The 21710-nt window shown below is 50.6% G+C and overlaps 2 protein-coding genes across 2 annotated transcripts in view; both read right to left on the reverse strand.

Moving 5' to 3' along the window:
* The window catches only part of Nlrc5 (NLR family CARD domain containing 5), an 86702-nt gene extending 85067 nt beyond the window's left edge, over positions 1–1635 (reverse strand). Inside the window, exon 1 of the mRNA XM_090357063.1 lies at positions 1621–1635. The gene's annotated coding sequence lies outside the window, so the exon portion shown is untranslated. The remainder of the gene's footprint in view (positions 1–1620) is intronic.
* A 5905-nt stretch (positions 1636–7540) lies between these two features.
* Cetp (cholesteryl ester transfer protein) lies at positions 7541–19087 on the reverse strand. Its single transcript, XM_090357064.1, is given in 13 exon segments — positions 7541–7719; positions 7839–7917; positions 8751–8791; positions 8793–8837; positions 9106–9139; positions 9548–9615; positions 12067–12192; positions 12778–12911; positions 14506–14588; positions 14738–14835; positions 16644–16653; positions 18202–18316; positions 18973–19087. Coding segments are annotated over 13 exon segments (1023 nt in total). The 3' UTR covers positions 7541–7644.
* Positions 19088–21710: the final 2623 nt, after the last annotated feature.

Genomic DNA, 21710 nt, shown 5'->3' on the forward strand with positions numbered 1-21710 from the left:
CACACTGCGACACTCACAAACCCTCTACTTGTCTGCCCCATTGAGGACCCAAAGGTCCTTACCCTTCTGAGGGTACTTTAATATTGACCAAGCACTGGATCTGTCTCACTCATTCAGTCTATGGGACAGACTTAGAAAAATCTATTGTGCCCATTTTTATAGCTGGGAAACAAGGTCTCAAGAGATGAAGTGGCTTGTTCATTGATACCCAGCAAATGGAAAGTTCTGAGGGTCCCAAACTGTCCCCCCTCCCAGGACAGGTGCCAAGTAGCTATGTACACATCAAATTGTAAACAGTCCTTCTCCATCCATTCCCCTATAGAAGAGCAAGCCCAGTGCTTGATTATTTACTTTTTCCATGCTGGGGCTTGAACATAGGGCCTGCCCCCACATGCTAGGAAAATGCTCTACCACTTGAGTCATATGCTAACCCAGTCCCCAAACTGAAAAGTGACTGGAAAGCCAGCTAGCTACTGATGAGGGTGTGTCCCACCTCTGCTGTCACCAGCTTCTAGACTCTGGAAAGTACTAATTTTCAAACTGCCTTTTATGTGTTAAGAACCTTCAACCTTGCTGAGCGCCCATGTCTCCACATCTGTAATCCTATCTATTTAGGAGCCTGGGATCTGAAAGATCAAGATTTGATTGGGGTAGAAAAGTACGTGGGACTTTATCTCCAATTAACCAGCAAAATGCTGGACTGGGGGGCATGGTTCAAGTGGTAGAATACCAGCAAAACAGAACAAAATAAAAGAACACTAACAAACATGAATTCAAACCCTGAATTCCATCCCCAATCCCAGCACACACACACACACACACACACACACACACGAATCTTCACCTTTAAAAAAGGAAACATAAGATCACAAAGGTATAAAATGTATTCAAACAGTGCTGAAGTTGGGCTCTCCCCCAAATCTGACTACCCTAGTAAATTCTGAACTATTTCTGTTGAAATACCTGCTCCCCTGCCCCCCTTTTTTGATGCCAGTCCTGGAGCTTGGCCTAGGCATTGTCCCTGGCTATAACTCGAGCCATAGCTCGAGCCATAGCTCCATTATTTCCGGCTTTGGGGGTGGGAGGTAGTTTATAGAAAATCAGAGTCTCATGGACTTTCCTGCTTGCGCTGCCTCTGAATTGGAGCCTCGGTTCTCAGCCCCCTGAGTAGGTAGGAAACAAGTGTAAGCCAGCCGTGCTTGAACATGAATGCTAGAGCAGGAGGTGGGCGGCCTGGGAGAGGGGTGGTGGTGATAACCACAGCAAAGCAGTCCCCAGCGCGCAAAGTCGGCCAGACCTAATTCTATCTCCCACTAGCCTAAAGGTCTGAAAAATTTTCATAATAGAAAAGGGTTTGAGGCTAAAAAGTCCGAACTGTGCATAAGAGATAATGCAACTTCTACAGTTCTTCATGAAAGTTTAAAAAGAATTTAAAAGGCGAGACAAGGTGGCTCCACAGATTTGGCAGCAGGAGAGGGGAGCCTCCCTGTCCCACCCCCAAACTGGGCGACCCTCGCTCCTCTGTCAGAATCCTGGGGCCACGCCTGGGCCCTAGGTCCCCCCGCACCCCGCACCGGCCCTGTTCACGGTCCGCCCTCCCAGACCGCGCGCCGCACTCACCAGCGGGGCTCCGACTTCATAGCGCTCGCTCCGAAACTGAAAGCTGTAGAACCGCGGCTGCCGGGGACCGGGGACCGGGGCCGCTGCCGAGAAGTCACGTGTGTTCAAGGCAGCGGCCCGGAGGAGGCTGGCACAGCCGGCTCCCGCCCCGTGCCCGACCCGGGACGCGATCCCTGGCACCCCGGGGCGCGCGGAGCAGGTCGGGTGTGCTCTCCTGTGGCTCTCCTGCGCGCACAGGGAAGCAGCGGCACGACTTGGGGGGACTTGAGATCCGGGGAGGCCTGGCTCCTGGCCCTGGGGGCCACTTCAGGATGAGAGCAGGAAGAGAGTGACAGAGATCCCCTTCCCTGAGCCCTAGGTGAGCTGACTCAGGGTGGGCACTTTGTGTTTTTATTTGTGTGCCAGTACGGAGGCTCGAACTCAGAACCTGGCAATCTCCCTTAGGCTTGTTTTTTTGTTGTTGTTCAAGACTAGTACTCTACCACCTGAGTTACACCTCATGTTCTGCCCCTCTCTCTCTGTCTCTCTCTCTCTCTCCCTCTCTCTCTCTCTCTCTTTGAAGATTAAGAGTCCTATGGATTTGTCCTGCCCTGGCTGACTTGAAATCATGATCCTCAGGTCTCCACCTCTGGAGTAGTTAGGATTATAAGCATGCGCCACCAGCACCCTGCTAGGGTAAGCACTCTGTGCAGAGCTCTTCCAGTCTTCAAAGTCACCCTGAGACAGAGGCAAGCAGGGCCTGTTGCAGGGAGGAGGGAAGAGGAGGACCCCACAGAGTCACCCAGGACCCAGCAGCAGAGATGAGGGAGGAGAGGAAAGAGAGGGGCAGGGAGACTGGACAGGGAGACAAAAGGACCAGGTGTTGGAGGGGAGGGAGGGGAGGGACAGAAAGAAGGAGGGTGAGATTAGGGGCCGTGGGGAGAGGACTCCTGGATGGCTCATTACTCATTCTGCAGCCTCTGCCCTTTTTTAGCGTTTGTCCTGGATCTGGCCTGTAGAGGCGTGCTCATCCATTCTCCTGGGGGGGGGGGGGGTGGCTCTGCCAGACTTCTGCTCCCTAGCTTCCCAGGCCAGGGAAAGGAGTGGGGTGGGGTGGGGAGAAGCGCTTCAGGGAAGAGGTGGACTTCACAGATTGTACTTCATATCCCAGGTTCAAGTCCTCCCCTTGAACTCCACCTTTGCAGGTGTCTGGGAGGGCCTTTCTAGAGAAGTAAATGGATGGGCTGGGGGCTAGGCTAACTGACCCAATCAGTGGATTCAGAAAAGGATGGCATTCCTAGAAGGCTGGGGGGGGTGGGGGGAGGAAGCAGACCCCTGGTACGCTTCCTGGGGGCTCTGTCTTGACCTGCCCACTCCCATGGTCCTCTCCTTCCTGTGCTCCCCATCTGGCATGTGGTGAAGTGAGTTCTCTACCCCACACCACGAGGTCCAGCAGTATATGGGGCTAACTATGGCCACTCAGCACCCCCAAACCATGGCCCAAATAACTCCCTCCTCCCTTTAAGTTGTTACTATAAGGTATTTTGGTCACAGCAACCCCAAAGTAGCCATCATATTAACTGGGTGCTATGGCACCTTGGCTAGAGGTCTTTGAGGCTCCACCATGCCACCTGTAAGATGAGTACAAAGACAAGACTTCTCCATAGTCTGGCCAGAGAATTTGAGGACCTGAAGTTAGGATTCATGCAGTCTGTGCCCAATGCCCATTCGCCCTCTTTTTGTTGTGCCAGTCTGTCCTGGGGCTTGAACTCAGGGCCTGGATACTGTCCTTGAGCTTTTGTGTTAAAGGCTAGTGCTCTACCATTTCTAGCTCCTTGGTGTCTCATTGGAGGTAAGAGTCTCATGAACCTTTCCGCCTGGACTGAATTTGAATCTTGATCCTCAGATCTCAGCCTCCTGAGTAGCTAAAATTACTGGCAAGAGCCACCAGTGCCCAGCTGCCTTTATATTTTTGTTCCCTTCTACAGGTCTCATGTCCCCTTCCAAGAGGGCTAGGCGTGGGAACAGCACGCATCTTGTTCTTGCTTTCTTGAGTCTGACCCCCTTTATAACTCTGACAATTGCCCTGTTCCTGGACTCAGTTTCCTCATCTATCCAATGGCAAATTCCCATCCTGCCCCAAGACACGGAATGGGGACTGTTGGCTGTATATTGGGGCGGGGGTTCTAGTCTCAGAGTTTATCCAATATTCATTGAACACCTCTGTGTGACTGGCACTATACAAAACCCCCATTGGCTGGTGGACACTGGATAAACTGGTGTAATCTAGACAGACAAATGCAGACAGCACGGTCCTAAATAGCCCCATGAGGAAAGCGCCAACAGGATCAAAATGACTATCACTTCAGGCAGATGAAGAAACAAGGTCCAGAGCAGTCAAGTGAGTTGCTGGAGGGAGACGGGGGCAGTTGTCACACAGCAATCAGGAGCGGAGTCTTGAACCCGCTGTTCTTTCCACCATGGTGAGCGCAGATCTACCAAAAAGGATTCTAGGAGAGCTACTTCCCCAAACTGTTTCCAGATGCTGCTCTCTGCATTCCGCCTGGCCTATGGCCAGACAGTCTCCATCTTTTGGCCTAACGTATTCAACTTTCCTCTAGTTTAAATGACTTGCCCTTCTTTTTCAGACAGGCCCTGGTGCCAGCCTAGGAGAAACAGCTCATGAACAAAAGTGGTTTTGGGTGGGAACAGACAATGGTGAACTGTACCAGGCCTTTCTCAAAATCCACAGCCATGTCAATGGCTTGTCTTAATGACTCTGTTTGTCCTACAGACCTTGAGATTTATGCCATAGTCACCTGGGAAGCCAAGTGGCCCCCACACTATTTGTTTGCCTGAAGCCTAGTTCTAGGTCCCTAGAATACATCTTGGCCAAGCCTAGGAGGCCAGGTGGCAGGATCTTTTCCTAGGGGCCCCTGCCCTGGGGAAGCTTTGCCTCTCCATGGGGGAAGCAATGGGTTCTGGGTACAGCCTTTTCTGGGGAACAGATGAGGACAGGCCAATGCTCCAGCCAATCAGAGCTTTCTAGTCATTTAGGCTGGCTTAGAACAGTGTTTCTGGGCTTGCTCAGAGTTTCTGGAGCAGGACGTGAAAGAGGCTCCAGCTGGTTGAGCCTGTGCTGGAAAACTCTTGCCACCTGTGGACTCCATAGCTCTGTTCACCTCCTGTACTCCTGGGAATGCTCAGTGCTCAGACCTGGGGACCCACCCCGTGAGGATGGAGAAGGAAGCTGGGAGATGAACATGCCTTCCATTCTGGAATGGAGAAGAGTTCTTGATAAATGTTGCTGTTTTTAAGGAAGGAGCTGTCTGGGGCTGCCCAGTCCTGGCGCTGCCATTCTTACACAGCTGAGGAAGAGCCCTAGGTCATCCCAGGCCCTTCAAGGGAGCATTCTGAGTCCAATGTGACTTCTAACTACCATCATCACCCTGGGGAGATGGTGATATTGCAGCATATGGACTTCCATGTGGGACAGGTTGAGCTTTTCCTTTCTTAAGGCTAGTGTTCTACCACTTGAAACGCAGTACCACTTCTGGCTTTTTCTGTGTAGGTGATACCCAGGAATCAAACTGAGGACTTCTTGCATGTTAGGCAAGCACTCTACCACCAGGATACACTCCCTGCCCTGCCTTTTGTTTTTATTTTGATTTTGAGATATGAGTCTGGCTGGCCTGAAACTCTTTATTTCTAGCCTCTGCCTTACAGCTCTGATTACAGGTATGTGCCACCATGCCCAGCTCCCTGTAGAACTTTTTATACCTGAAGGGCCGGCCATCCACCAGCCAAGTGCCCACTGTATCTTGCCTCCCGGTCCTACCATAGTGTGGATGCCACATGCTGCTCTTGCCTTATCTCCTCGTAAGCTTTTCTTTTCTGTTGGCTGGGCTACAATCATATCTTTGACCTTTCAAGATTCTCTCTATCCCAGGGACTTTGCATGTGTCTTGTGTGCATCAGAAAAGTGGTGATTAAATTTCAAGATGTTTGGGGAGACTGATTACAGCAGTTTGCTTTTCACCCCTCCCATTTAGCCAATATGTCCAGGAGAAATTTCTTCTCATACCTAAAGTTCCAAGATTGAGAATGAAGGAAAAAGCCGGGCATGGTAACTTACACCTATAATCCTAGCTACTCAGGAGGCTGTGATCCAAGGATTGTGGTTCAAAGCCAGCCCAGGCACTAAAGAATCTGAGACTCTTATCTCCAATTAATCACTAGAAAACAAGAAGAGGGGCTGTGGCTCAGAGGAAGGGCAGTAACCTTGGGCTAAATAAGCTCAGGGACCATGCCCAGGTCCAGGGGTAGGGCGGTAGCTTTGAGCTGAATAGCTCAGGGACAGCACCCAGGCTCAGAGTTCAAGCCCTACTCACACACACACAAAAAAAGCAGCTTGTTGTGCAGTATCCTGGGGGTGGTGCTCAGAAGAATGTTCTCTTCTACATTCAAGTCTAACTCCTTTGCCTTATTTATTTTGGTGCCAGTAACTCAGAGCCACCTATGCACTGTCCCTCAGCTTTTTCTGCTCAAGATTAGTGCTCTACCACTTGAGCCACACCTCCACTTGCAATGTTTTCTTTTTGTAGAGTTTCATGGACTGTCTGGGCTGGCTTTGAGCTGTAATCCTCAGATCTCAGCCTTCTGAGTAGGTGGGATTACAGGCGTGAGCCACCAGCAACTGGCTTTATTCACCTCTTTAGAGGCTTCCTTCTCCTTGGGAAGAAATCAGATCTGAGACCCCCCCCCACCCTCCCCACTCTCCTCATGAAGCCCTGTTACTTCTTGTCCAGCGCTAGCACAGAGGATAGTCTGGCCCTGGTTTGGGGCTCCAACCAGAAGCTGGTTATGGAGGAAATGGGTCTTTTGACAGTGTATGGACAGGCTGAAGAGACCCAGTGTGCTGGGGGAGGGGAAAGATAATGTCTGGAGGTGCTCTTTGCTGCCTGGGAGGTGACCTCATGCTGTCACCTGACCTGTGCTTCACCTGTGCTTTGCCCACCTGGCATCCTTCAGAAGCTCAGGCCTGCGGGGTGTGGGGCCCGAGTGACGCACATGCGCTGTGTGTCCAGGAAAAGAGTCACTAGAGGGTAGGTGAGCCAGGCCTGGGCCCAGACCCAGAAGGGTGAGAAGCTCTGCAGGGCTGTGGGGAGGGCCACCTGCCTGGGCGGGGCTGGTCAGGAGCAAGCAGCTAAGGGACTGCACTGGGGTCTGGTGGAAATGGTCTGGTGCACACTCCTGATGGGGGGGAGAGTGGGGACTTCTTCCAGGGAAAGGGGGTCTTGGAAGGTTTGGTGGCAACTGTAGAGGAAGGGTTGGATGGAGGATGGACAGCCAGGGCTCGGATTACCAGATGTCCAACACCGACGGGACAGGTGAGAAAGGTCCTTTTGTGCCCTTCCCTGGGGATGGAAGTGGCCTCCAAGCTCCCAAAGTGCATTTTTTTTGTCTGTTTTTGTTTTGTTTTGCCTATCCTGGGGCTTGAACTTGGCCTGGGAGCTGTCCCTGAACTTTTGTGCTCAAGGCTAGCACTCTAAAATTTGAGCCATAGTTCCACTTCTGGCTTTTTGTGGTTAATTGGAGAGAAGAATCTCACAGAATTTTCTGCCCGAGCTGGCTTAAAAAATTCTGATCCTAAGGCAGGGAGTTTGGCCTCGTGGCATAGTGCTTGCCTAGCAGGCAGGAAGTCTCGGGTTCGATTCCTCAATACCACATACATATAAAAGTGCTGTGGCTCAGGTGGTAAAGCTCTAGCCTTGAAAAGGCCTAGTGCTCAGGCCCTGAGTTCAAGCCCCAGGACTGGCAAAAAACAAATCAGACCCTCCAATTCCAGCCTCCTGAGTGAGATTACAGACATGGACCACCAGGCTATATGACAGAGAGACTTTAGGATCGGGGTGGGAGGTAGGCTTGTCTCCAAGCTCCCCAAGTCCTCTCTGACCCCACCACAGTGGATAGAGATGCCAAGGTCTTGCTGTGAGTCAGCTTCGTGCCTTCTGCTTCCAGCTACTGCAGCTTCTTTGGAGCCTCTTAGTTCAAGGTCTGCAGGAAGTCCACCAGCAGGTGCTCTGGGAAGCCAAAGTCCATCTGCAGCAGCAGAAAGCCCTAGAAGGAGGGGCGGGAAGAAGGAGATAAGGTGTTCGGGAGTCCAGGCAGCCAGCCACCGGAGAACTGGATGGAGCTCTCTCTGGGGAGATGGGGCATGGCAGGGGCTTTGTACTCACATCCCGAGTGATGATCTCAGGGGTGATGATGTCAAAAAGGTCCAGGCCTTTCCTGTTCATGAGAGCTGTAAATGCAACCCTGGGGCAAGGGGAGGGACCCTAGTTGGACATTTGAGGAGCAGGGCTAGCTGGGTCTGTCTGTTCCATGGTTCTATGAGCCCCTCTGGGCACATGTCTCTGGCTGGCTGACTCTGCCCTGTTGAGAAGGGTACTTGGAGAATAGCTGTCTCCCCAGGAGTGCCAGAGGTCACTCCTCACCCCCTCCAGAGCACCTCAGAGTGTGCAACTTACACAGAGGGGCCTCCCTGTGAACCCATAAAGCCCATCCTCAAAGCTTCAGCTCCAGTGGCATAGATGGGGATACTGAGGCTGAGACAGACAAGGTCCCCAGCCAGGCTAAGTCCAGTGTCTATTCCTTCCATCTCTGCCAAGCCAGGTGGAGAAGAGGTAGTGAAATGAAGACCCCAGGGGCTCAATGGACCCAGCAGGGCCTTGTCCAAAAGTTCCTCAACATTCCAACCTCTGAGAGTTATTTCAAATGGGACGAATATTCTACAATGTCAAAAGCCAAAAGGGATTCAGGAATCAGCAAACCCCAGACTCTCATTTTAGAGGAGAAACTGAGGCTTGGGTCTCACCCTCTTGGCAGTGGGGGCTCTTTCCACCACATCCAGATGTCAGTGGGACAGAAACCTCAGTCTTTAAAGTAGGTACAGCTGCTTAACAGGGTGGCAGTTGAAGCAGGATTGGGGGCTATGTACCTGGGCAGTCATTAGTGGGCATTGGGGCCAGCAGGGAAAAAGACCTGAGAGAAGGGACCAGAGGCCCTTGGTGCTCTACCTAGGAAGAGCCATCTAGGAGTGGGGACCATATGGAGACACAGCCCTCCCCACAAACCCTCCTTCTGTCCACTTATGAGACATGACCTCAGGGATCCCCACCTTTGTGATCATCCAATCTGTGAAGCTCTGCAAAGCTCTGCACAGACTCAGAGCTGCCCTGTCAATCAGAGGCGCAAATTAGTGCTTCCTGGGGTCATAGGTAGCTACACAGCCTGGAGGAGCAGTGACCACATGGCAATCCAAATCACTCACCCATAGCCCATGAATGCACCACAATGGCTCTCTGGACAGACACAGCCCAGCTGTGCAAGGGAACCACCTTGTCTAATTTCTTTTGGCCCTTTTCCTGATTTCCTTCAGGATTCATTTCCTCTTTTCTTTAAGGCATGAGGTTCCACAGAGCTATTTCTCCCCCAGCCACCTACCTGAGCCCTGCTGGAAGCACTGGTTGGTTTAACCCTGAAATCAAAAAAGAAATAAGAATCAGTCCCTATAACCACCCCCCCACATACACACTGCCTCCCAGAAAAGAAATGAGGGAATTCTTTCGTCACGTTTCTGTCTGATAGTCATGGTCTCCTTGAGAACAGGGCCCTTTTGAGCTCTTGCTTGAGACTTGCCATTCTGTCCACCCAGCAATTGTTCTGATTATCTCCTCCTCCCTCCATTCCTGTGGGCCCTCCTCCTCCAAAACGTGGGTGCTAGAGAGAGAAACCACATTCTGCAACTAGTCTCTGGTCCTGAAAGGAAGGAGCTGGATTTATTCAACCACCACCCACCCCCTACCCATCCCCACTGCCCTCAGGGCCACTAGATGATCAGGAGAGGTTTATGAGGTTGACCCTCCCCACTACTGCAAGCCCATACCAGGATCCTACAAGACTTAAGAAGAGCTTTTTCTTGGAATAGGGGGCCTGGATGGTGGTGATGACCTCCTGGAGAGAGACAAAGAGCAGCCTGGAAAGAAAAGTTGAACATCTGGGCTACTGAAAATGAGAAGAAGCTGGGGCTTGCAGCTCAGGGGCAAAGTGCTTGCCCAGCTCCTGCAAGGCCCTGACTTCCATTCCTAGCACAGCAAAAGAGAAATAGTGATAAAAATATAAGTGAAAAAAGCAAAAGTGTTGGGCACCAATGGCTAACACTTGTATCCTAGCTTCTCAGGAGGCTGAGATCTGAGGATTGAGATTTGAAGCCAGCTCTGGCAGGAAAGTCTGAGAGACTCATTTCAAATTAAACACCCCAAAGCCAGAAGTGGACCAATGGCTTAAATGCCAGCCTTGAGTGGAAAAGCAAAGGGACGCCCCGCAGGCCCTGTGTGTTCAAGTTCTAATACCAGCATGCACACACACACACACACACACACACATACACACACTGAAAAAGGAACAAATGAAAAGTAAAGAAAGTTCCCAGCACCTGTGGTTTTAGGCTTAGGCCCTAAAAAGTCCTGTGGCTACTTCCTGTCTTGATCCTGGCTGGCTAGTGTTGCCATTGGCTTCTCCCTGGGGGACAGAACCTCCCTGTGCCTCTCGTGTCTTGTACCCCAAATGTTGGAGGGCAGTCCCTTAGCCAGCAGCCATAACCAGCTGAGAAGGAGGAACATGCTGAAAGGACCCTGCTTCCCAGACCCTGCTTCAGACATACAGATCTGAGACTTTAGGGGTGGCCCAGCAGTCTGTCCTTTGTCACCCTCCCCAGGGCTGGTGTTTACACACACCATGTGACAACCACAGCTCCTGAAAGCCAACAGAACAACCTCTGGATGTTGAGAATACTTTGAGTATTCTTGCCTGACCACATAGCAGAGTGACTGGCAAAGTTAGTTCTCGTCTATCTCTATGGTAAATTTCATGAAGTCAGAAGCCCCATGGCCTGGCCCACAGTAAGAATTTATCAGATGTTGAAAATAAATAAATGTGTGACAGTGCTGGGGGTGAGGAAGCTACGGACTTCTGGATACACATGGCCTTGAACAGATGTCCTTGGTTCTTGGCCTCTGAGCTCCCTCTGTTCAGCAAAGGCATGGTCCCCAGGCCACTTCCACCAGGGTTCAGGCTAACATCTCCCTAGTCCAGCTAAGCTACACCAGTACAGCCAACCACACCATCTCCTCTTCGATTTCTACTTCCTCCTTCTGGTCCTTCCACTTTAAGACCTACTTCCACTGACCACAAGTCCTTCACTCCACACACCTGCACTGAGTTGCCAATAGCTCATTCTTTGCCTACTGGAGGTGGGGGGGGGGAGGAGGGGAGTCCAGCTAAAGTTGCCTTCTGGGCTTTCTTCCTTCAGCTCTCTTGGGTGACAGCTGACATCAGCCAGATTGACAAACAGGAAGGGAACATCCGGGAGCAGAGAACCAGTGTGGGCAATTTCAAAAGCCAGGAGTGCTGAGGCATGGAGAAGGGGGATTGATAGGGTCTTGCTGGAATCTACCAGGATTCTTTGCTTTACCAAACTTGAGTAAAACTCCTAATCCTTCTAGAGCCAATGTATGCTTCCTTGTAAACTCCATGTCAGCCGGATCACTCGACCTTCCTCATGTCACACAGGCCTCACTCTCTACCATCCTGGGACTGAATAACCCAGTCCTGGGTTTGAACTCAGGGCCCAAGTGTTGTCCCTGAGCTTTTGTGCTCAAGTCTAGATTTCCATCCTTTCAGCCACTGCTCTACTTCTGGGTTTTTCTGAGAAATGAAATGGATAATAGTCTCATGCACTTTCTTTCCTACCTTGATTGGCTTGGAATTATAATTCTCAGATCTCAGCCTCTCGAGTATCTAGGATTAAGGATATGAATCACCAGTTTCCAGCTTACACTTCTCATCTTCAGAAAGAATTCAGATGGGTTGGTTTAACCAGTGTCTCCCCAATGGCCCCACCCCTTACCCTAACACCTATTTTTTCCACCCATTGACGGCCACTTGCTCCCTCCTCTGTTTCCTTTGGTCCATCTGTATGTGGCATTGAGCCCCATGTCGCTGCCCTGCTGCCTGCCCACAGCAAGACTCTGCAGTGTCCTTGTGCTCATTGCCCTGTCTGCAGTAAAGTCTGCCTGGTCCAGCTTGTCTGGATTAAGAGGATTTTCTTCTTTCACAGGAACTCTGCACTGTTCAGATGGTTAAACAACGAACAATATAGAAAGTTTAAAAAATTAAGAGATTATTTTCCCTGGACAAGGCTGGTAGAGCACTAGCCTTGAGAGAAAAAAAAAAGCCCAGGGACTGCACTCAAGCTCTGGGTTTAAGCCAGTAATGGCATGGAAAAGGAAAGGAAAAAGAGAAGAAACAGGGTGGGAGCACTGGGTTTCAGAGGCCCATGCCCCTGCCTGATGAACCATCCATGGACCAGGTCCCCTGCCCACCTGCCCCCTGCACACACTTCACCTCTTGGAAGGAATGAGCCCAAGGAGCTTCTCCATCTGCCTGTGGGGAGAAGAAAGTCACCATGGAAGAGCTGTGGAAGACAGGGGACCCAAGGCCAGGACAGCACATATCAAAGGCCTGTTGCCACTGTCACCCCAAGATAGGAGGGAGGAAGCTAAGAGGTGCCTTTCCACAAGGGCCGGGGGAAGGCTTAAGCTACAACTCATCCTAGCTATTCAGGAGGTTGAGAGCTGGGGATCGTGGTTCCTGGGAAAAAAGACTGGACTCTTATCTCCAACTAACCACCAGAAAATCACAAGTGGAGCTCTGGTGCAAAGTGGCAGAGTGCTAGCCATGAGCCGAAACAGCTCAGGGACTGAACCCAAGCCCTGAATTCAAGCCCCGAGACCAATAAAATAGATAAACAAATAAGCTGCTGCCATTTTGAGCTTCTTTGTAATAACAGCAAAAACTATATCCTAACAAAATCCAGGATCCATAACTTTCCTCAGAGTCTCCCAAGTGGAGTATAACTCCCTAAATGACTGCTGTAGAAGATGCCGGAAGCCCAGGAGATCTAGAAAGGAGCTGGGGTGCAGCTGAGCCTTCTGTGAGGTGTAGCCTGGTGCTGAGAAGCCCACACACCCTAGCTGACCACATCACAGTATGCTCTGCCAATGGGTGGCTTCTATGGCATGGCATTAAAAGCTAGGGCTAAGGTGGCCAGGTCACTGGTTGGGTCCTAGCCCAAGGAACACCCAAGGAGTTGAGGGACTTGTGATGGGACTCCAGGTAGGTAGCTATGATGAGCGGCGATCTTGTCAGTGAAATGTCAACCCCGATGTCTCCATCAGAGAGGACGCTGGCTGTGGGGAGGGAAAGTCAAGTGGATGTCACAGGAAGGGGTGCTCCCTGCACCCTGCACCCAGGTGCCCCAGCCTGTGTGCTCTCGTGTATACATGGGGCAAAGAGGGCCCTGTGTCCTTCTCTTTCCTCTACCTCTGTCTTCTGGTTACTGTACTAGGTGAAGAACGTTTTGAAGCCAGAGGTCCAGGCTGGAACTCTGCCCTCTCCCTCGGGCATGTGTACCCTCCTCTCCAATGACAGTGCCTGCTTCACTTAAGGCTGGGTCTTCATTCTACCAATGTGTGGGCTACGCCTGTCATCCTAGCTACTCAGGAAGCTGAGATCTGAAGTTCACCGTTTGAAACCAGATCTGAAGTTCACAGTTTGAAGCCTAGGCAAGAATGACTCTTATCTCCAATTAACTGTATCTGTAGCTTAAGTAGCAGGATGCCAGCCTTTAGAAAAAAAAAAAAAAGGCTAAAGGACAGCACCCAGGCTCGGAGTTCAAGCCCCAGTACCTATACATATAAAAGGGAATGGGCATGAGCTAGGACCCAATTCTAATGATCCTCCTTCTGTAACTTCCCCAAAGACAAGGATCAGAAAAATCTCTGGGTTCTATAATGACTGGATTGGTAATAGTGCGGTTTCATCTGTCTGCCACTAGTTAGTGCTGCAGCTGTAGCCAGAGCACTAGTGAGTGCGTATGGCTGTGTCCCAATAAAAAGTTATTGACAGAAAGATGGGGTTGGTGTACTTTCCTGGCTGGGTCATCTGCAGGCTTCTTCAGGGAAGTGTTTGGCAGGTAACAGTGTTAGTGTTGGGAAGGACAGCACTCCCCACTTCTCATAGGGCCTCCTAATGACTGATGATAATATTGAATCCTTTCTATACTGCATGACCTCATGAAGCCTTTCCTGTACCCCAAGGCCTGATGGGAAGGGAGGGAAGACATCCCAAGGATATGGGAGTTCTTCATCTCCACCCTGCCTTCTTCTTTCTCATCGTCCATCCATGTTTGCCCATTGAATTGGCCTTGGTGCTGGTCTTGGTGCTAGGGGTACTGGGTAGTGGTCATTCTAGTCATGATAGGATCACTCTGGTATGGTTTTAATGATCCTTCTGCACTTTTGGTTTTTTGCCAGTCCTGGGGCTTGAACTCAGGGCCTGGGCACTGCCCTTGGACACTTTTAGCTCAAGGCTAGCTCTCTACCACTTGAGCCAGAGCACCACTTCTGGATTTTTCAATATATGCGGTACTGAGGAATTGAACCCAGGGCTTCCTGCATGCTGGGTAAGCACTCTACCACTAGGCTATGCTCCCAGCTCCTTACATACATCTTTTAAATACTCAATTCTCACAGCCATCCTGTAAGGAAGGTGCAATCATTAGCCCCATTTTACTGAGGAGAATAAACAAGAGCTTAAACAACACAGCTCAGGAGGCAACAGCTCCAAGGGGAAGCAGCTTGCCAGAGCCAGGCCAGACCATAATAATTACCATGTGCCAGAGCCATCAGGGACCAAGCCACCCGGATGGGGATGTGACTGCCCCAATAGCATCCCCTGATTGTGGGTGAGTGCTGCCCTCTGGAGCATGCAAACAGAACTCACCTGCCCTTTTCTGCACAAAGTCAGCCATGATGTTGGAGATGACATTGATCTCTTTGCAAATCTGGAGTGGACACAGGTGGTGGCTCACCAGGAAGGCAGGGAGACCCAAGAAGGAGCAGGTGGACTCTTAAGCCACGAGGCCAGCTGCAAGGGAATGGGAAGGGAAGGGAAGGGAAGGGAGGGGAGGAGCTGGCTCCCTCGCAGGACTCAAAGGCCAGGTGGATCAGTTGACCTCAGGACCAGCTTTGGGGTGAAGGAAATGAAGTTTGTGAAGCGTCCCTTGATCCATCCAGGCCTGAGGGGAGCAAGTACTATAGTAAGCCTCCAGTCCTGTGCAGCCACAGAGCACCAACTGTGTACTGGGAACCATTCAGGGCTCTGCCAGCCTCCTTTCCACGGCCCAGGAGGTAGGCCTTGCCATTCTCCTCATGTCCCAGCTAACACCATGGTCCTCAACCAGAGCCTCGGCCTGAGGCTTAGCCATGTCATGGGTGACTTCTAGTGAAAGGCTTCATTCCTGCCATGCTCACAGCTTCCATGCATGTGGGCCTGGAGTCCAGAGTCACACCTATCTGTCCCTTCCCAATCCCCACATTCCTTATGCATTCCAGGGGTGTGACAAAGGCTTCTGAGTCACCAAGACCCTCCTGTGTGCATCAAGGCTGCTCATAGCTCTTAGACACAGGGTCTGCTGACACAAAGCTTCACCCTGGGATATAGGAGCTCAGATCCAGGGGGAGGATGAAAGGTTTGGGTCCTGCACCCTGCCTAGAGACTGCTATGGGTATACAGAAAGTCACTTAAGTGACTGGGGAGTAGCTATGACATGGTGGGATATTTGCAGTGCACTGTTAGCACACTGGTGAGTGTGCCAATAAAATTTTATGGATTGGGGCTGGGAGCTTGGCCTAGTGGTTAAAGTGCTTGCCTAGCATGCACAAAGACCCGGGTTTGATTCCTCGGTACCACATATATAGAAAAAGCCGGAAGTGGTGCTGAGGCTCAAGTGGTAGAGCTCTAGCCTTGAGAAAGTCCAAGGACAGTGCTCAGGCCCTGAGCTCAAGCCCAGGACTGGCAAAATAAATAAATAAATAAATAAAAAACTTTATGGATAACTCAGACAGCACTGTGTATCTTCTCCCAGCTCTGCCCATGGAGGAGACTCCAGGTTGCTTTCCCCTCTAGCCTCCTTGTGCCTCTGTCTACCCACAGGTGAAAAATGGGCATCCTAACAGAATTTCCTTCCTAGCATCAGGTTGTATGTAGATTAAGCCAATGGATTCATCAAAAAGACTTAGAATAATAGTGTCTGGCTCAGAGTATGTGCTCACTAGTATTTTTCTTTTCTTTCTTTTTTTTTTTTTGCCAGTCCTGGGCTTGAGCTCAGGGCCTGAGCACTGTCCTTGAGCTTTTCTCAAGGCTAGCACTCTGCCATTTGAGCCACAGTACCACTTCCAGCCTTTTTCTATGTATGTGGTACCAAGGAATTGAACCTGGGTCTTCGTGCATGCTAGGCAGACACTCTACCACTAGGCCAAACTCCCAGCTTCACTAGTATTTTTCTTCAGCCTTCAAGGGTGTATTGATGAGGATGAGCTGGAAATAACACAATAAAGACCATGATCCTCTTATATTTGGCTGCCAAGAGTGTGGTACAGTAACACAAAATGTAACTGGGAATTAAATACAGGGCATCATGCGTGCAAGGAAAGCACTCTGCAACTTGAGCTAAGCCTCCAGCCCTCCCCTCCCTTCCCTTCTCCTCCCTTCCCATCTCTACCTTCTGCTTCATTCTATTCTATTCTTTTGGTTTTCACTGAAAATAGTATTCAGAATTTTCACTGTACCATTATTTCACTTCACCTACTTTCACCATGACCCCTCCCAAGTTATTTCTATTGTTCCCTTCTGTCTCCACTGGTTCAGGTCCACAGTCACATGTAAAAGGAATCCTTTGTAAGCCATCAGCCTTACTAATTACTGTGGGGTTTTAAGATTGTAGTTCTTTGAACACTAAGACACTTTTGATGTCTCTGACCTTTCATGGAGGTCCAGGATGCCATTATCCTCATTTTACTGAAATCCAAGGCCACACAGAGTCTTGGGCACCTCTGTGCATCCTACCCCCAATCGCCCACCTTGCAGAAGCTAAAGAAAAAGGTAATTCTGCATTCTCATGTTACCAGCACCCCCTGGTGGCTGTACAGCAGATAAGGTCCTCTAGTACCAATGTCACTTGAGATGGCCCAGTTTTGTAAATTCTGTTTTAGGGGATTGGGAGGTGAGGGGGGAGGGTGATTTTAAGGCAAATACAAGGACAGCTTGGAAGCCTGAGGTGCCAGGAAGTGGCATGCTCAGACCTCGCTTCCTCACTGTGTGACCTCTCAGCTGCTTGACCTCCATGATCATCTGTTTTCCTAAGTATTAAGCAGAGCCATTGGGGAATATTTTAGGTAAGATAAGGTATGGTTTATAAAGTGATCTGGCCCACAGCTGCCCTCGTCGGCTGTCACCGTAGTTAGGAAACTCATTGGCCAAGAGACCTCTGTGTTTTGCTCCATTCACCCAAGTAAGATGCCCCCTTTCCTGAGGTAGCAGAAAAGATCCTTAAGGAGATCTTATGGAGGGGGTGGTGGTGGTGGTGACAGTACTAGGATTTCAATTGAGGACTTGTACTTGTTAGATGGGTGTTCTATTACTTGACCCATGCCCCAGTCTTTTTTGCTTCCATTTTCAAATAGCTTCTGGTGTATTCCAGGCTGGCCCTAAACTTCAGTCCCCACTAGGGGAAGTTAGGCCTCCCTTCACAGCAATAGCCAGTCTCATAGCTACCTAGCATCCATCCAATCAGAAGCCCCTTCCTCACTCACATGTGGAGAGGGGGAACCAATCAGGTGACTTTCCTGCAGTGCACACCCACTCTTTGACCAATCAAACCAGAAGTATGTCCCAAGGGAAGGAGGTAGGGACCCTTTATGTACAGCAGGCTGGGATGGACTGCGGACAACAGGTTTTGTGAACCCCCTCCTTGTACAAGGAGTCAGTTTTTTGCTGTATCTTTCATGGTCTCATTCATTTGCAAATAACCTGCTCTGTCTGCTTTTACATGTTCCTGCCTTTTATTTTTTTTTTTATTTTTTTTTATTTTTTTTGCCAGTCCTGGGCTTGAGCTCAGGGCCTGAGCACTGTCCTTGGACTTTCTCAAGGCTAGAGCTCTACCACTTGAGCCTCAGCACCACTTCCGGCTTTTTTCTATGTATGTGGTACCGAGGAATCGAACCCGGGTCTTCATGCATGCTAGGCAAGCACTTTAACCACTAGGCCAAACACCCGGCCTGTTCCTGCCTTTTAATTCTTTAATCAGGGGAGGAAAGGAACCCAAATTGTGAATTACATCATCCTATTCTCCACTGAGTAGCCAAGGAGACAGGTGTGAGCCTTGGCACTCTGTGAAGGCTGGATCTTACAGAGCTGCAGGGAAGGCCCCATTGGTCCCCTAGAGCCCTGTGGCATGGGGCTGGAGAAGCACAGCAGCGGTGGGGGTGAAGGAGCCTGTCTGGTGGAAAGGCTGGGGTTCTCTGGCTGCCTTTCCTCCTTGGGACTGGGGCAAGTTCCTTATCCCTCTTGCCCCTGGGCAACCCACCAACCCCCCCCAACCCCCCCATCCCCCCCATCCCCCCCGCCAAGGCCACTCACTTGTGCAGGCCATACTTCACCCGGCCCAGGAGCATCACAGACTTCTCACCCTTGATGTCTGGGTAGGGGGCTCAGTGAAAAGCCTTCTGGATGACCTTGGCGGCTTCCTGGTTCACTGGAGAAGGGTGTGGTTGAAGCCCAGCCCCACCCCACTCTAGGCTAGCCTTGGCAGTGTGCTGACGGGTCACCCTGAGACTCACTCTGTGCTAGCTAGGGGACAATTCTCAGGAGACACAAAGCAGTGCCTCTGATCCCAGCCAGAGACCCCACTCCCACCTCAGATTTTGGATCCTAACACACAGGAACCCCATGATTGTAGCCAAACATCTGCCCCAGACCCCTCCCATCACACTCTGCTCCCACCCCCTTAATACAACAGAGTCTGGGATCCTTCTGTCTCACAAAGGTCAGAGGCCACAGAATTGAGCCTCCCAGACTCCTTATTGCACTGAGCAAGAGGCTGAGGCTCAGAGAGGGGAGTGCAGCTGGCCTAGTCCCACAGCAGTTGGTGACAGTCTCCCTAGCCTTATTGATGGTTGACTGGCTGGAGTATCACCTCCAGCATCACCTTTATCCCCTAACTTGAGCCCTCTGAATCCCAGGCTGATCCTGGTAAATATAAACCACCATGTCTGAATTTTTGCAGCCTGGAAATGGCCTCAACAAAGAGCTGGACTTTGAAGGGCAGGCCAGGAGAGAGTGGAGAGCCTGTATCTGTTTTCTTCTGCCTGCCCAGGCGAGGTCTGGCTGGAAAGTGGACCCGGTACTTACACACCAGAAGGGCAGGCTTGGTGATGGGACACACAACACCCGCCATGTACGTGTCTGCAAAGCAGGCGTGGACAACAGCCAGGAGGCTCAGGCTCAGGAGAGCAACAGCAAGCATGGTTCTCAGACTAGCAGCAGGCAGATGGCCCTAGCCAGGCAGCCTGAGTCCTTCTATGTATCCTCCTAGCACCCACAGGACAAGCTGCTTCCAGAAGCTGGGTCTCTATGGCCTCGGGATGGGCCTCTTTCCTGCCCAGCCCCCTTGGCATCCTATTGGGCTCAGGGCTGGACAAGGGACCAGGGCACCCCATACTTTGTGTGTCCCCCTCAACCATCTGCAGCCTGCTTGCCACTCCTTGTATTATTAGCTGGGAAATGTACCATTATCTGGATGATCTTTAATAGACTTTCTTGAATTTATTGTTTTTTCTTTTACTTAAGATTATAAAAGGGAAACTCTCTTTCACTTGCCCTAAGTAGAAGACCAAAGATTAATGATGCAAAATAAAGACATTCCATTCTTGCTGGAAATGATCTAACAAAGCTTAGCTGAAGCCAGGTGCCTATGGCTCATGCCTGTAATCCTAGCTACTCAGGAGGCTGAGATCTGAGGAGTGTAGTTCAAAGTTAGCTCAGGCAAGACAGTCCATGAGACTCCTATTTCCAATTAACCACTGAAAAGCTGGAAGTAGAGGTGTGACTCAAGGGGTAGAGTGCTAGCTTTGAGCAAAAAGAGCCAAGTGAGAGCCTGAGGATTTGAGTTTAAGCCCTAAAACTGGTACCATAGTTTTTTAAAAGCAGTTAGAGAGATCTCAGCATCAACCTCTCCTCCCTTGCTGACATTTGAAACACCAAAAGACCACAATGGCTTTGCAGTGTTTAAACCACATCTCTGTGCCATGGGCCACCCACTTTGTGTGTCCCCGCCTTGCCTCACCAGTGGCATACATCTTGATCTTGGGGTATTCTGATTTAGAGAGCAATGCATTTAGCTTCCATAGTCCCTTTTTGAGGACGAGGCTGTGGCCCAGAAAGAGTACAGCAGCCTGGCCAAGATCACACAGCATTTGGTGACAGCCTCTCCAGGCTAGGATGTGCAGGCCCTGGGATATTGAAATGTGTGCTCTCTGCAGCGTTGCATCACTGGGTGGGATGTATTGAGGGGCTCTCCCAGAGCACCCCCCAGTCCTCATGCTACTTCCTCCAGGTTCCTTTGCTATTGTTCTGCCTAGAATCTTGGGTTTCTGTGCCCAGCTCACTGGGGCCACATGGACTCCAGGGGCTGTGGAAAGTGAGTTTGCCCAGGCTTGGGCTTTTGAATTTCCAGTCCTGTGGATGTGGCAACATTCTCCAGATTACAACATTTAGGATTTCCCCCACTGCTGGAGCCAAGAGCTCCAATGAAAAAAATCATGAGACCCTAGGCCTTACAGACCTGGGTAGAGGTGGGGGTGGGGGAGGCACGAGGAGGAAGGAGGAATCATGTGAGCCCCAAGGAACTGGTAGGTGGGAGCAGACTGCTACCACTCCTAATCAGGCCAGAACCTCTAGAAGCACACTCAGACAGGGTTAAGCACCTCATTCCCAAGGCTCAGAGCGGTCAGGCTACTTTCCCCAGAGACTCGGCCCTCAGGGCTGGGATAAGTGCTACTCTCAGCTGAGAGGGCAGGTACCCACTTGGCTATCCCAGGGCTGAGGCTAGAGGACAACCTTTAGCCCCGAACTTTCTGCTTCCTCCTCCCATAGGCAAGGCTACCAGGCCACCTGGTGGCTCCAGGATCATGAGGACTTCCTGGGGCCATTGTTCTTCTGGCTGTTGTTTATATTTCATTCCTGAGGCAAAGGATAATGACCAGCAGTAGGGCACCAGCGGTCAGCAGAGGGGAGGAGAGACAGGTTGCTCCAGCCTATAAGCACAGCCCTGGGGCCTGGCACCAGCAAGGGAGGAGGGGAAGGGAGGGAGAGCAAAGCATTTATTGAGCATGAAATTTAAGGAATGCTGGAAAACCTCAATAGTCAGATATCTTAATTAAATATTTTAAAAGTACAAAGGATGAAAAGAGGTATTTGTAATCTTCAGAGCTGTTGGGAGCCAGAGTGGAATCTAACTGTACTTTGATTTGCATCAGATAATTGCTTGATTGTCTTATTGTTTTTTGGCCTTCTCCTGTTCAATTGATCTGAGATTTACCATATGAATGTAACCCCCAACAGTTCTCTGATTAACCATCTGGATGTAACACCTGGCAGTACCCTGGTCTCAAGAAGGGATATAAGCTTTGTGTTGATAATAAACCGGGCAGCAGTTTTTGCCTGGGCTGCAGACCCTCCCGGACCTGATGTGTTCGTCTTTCTTCTACTCTTTCCAGTCCCTGCCCCCTATTTCAGGAACCCCAATTTGCTGCCGGTAGGCCCCGGCAAGTGGCGCCCGAACAGGGACCCTGAAAATCTGGGACGAAGGTGGAGGACCCCGCTGTGGTGAGTAACACATCGTAGGACTATTAAGAGAGGATTTTTAAGAGAGTGAGAGAGCGGGAGGCTGTATTGTCCAGAGTAAAAATTATGGGTCAAGTTAATAGCCATAGGTCATTTGTACCGATCTTAACAGGCTTACTTGAAGCCCACGGAACGTGGGCGGAAAAAGGGGTGCTTCAGAGCTTCCTACAGTTTGTCGAGGAGGCATGCCCGAGGTTTATAGAGGAGGAATTCCAAAAAACCTGGCAGCAGATAGGAAAAGGAAT

Source organism: Megascapheus bottae, chromosome 24, assembly GCF_031878675.1.
Source record: "Megascapheus bottae isolate mThoBot1 chromosome 24, mThoBot2.hap1, whole genome shotgun sequence".
Taxonomy (NCBI): Eukaryota; Metazoa; Chordata; class Mammalia; order Rodentia; family Geomyidae; genus Megascapheus; species Megascapheus bottae.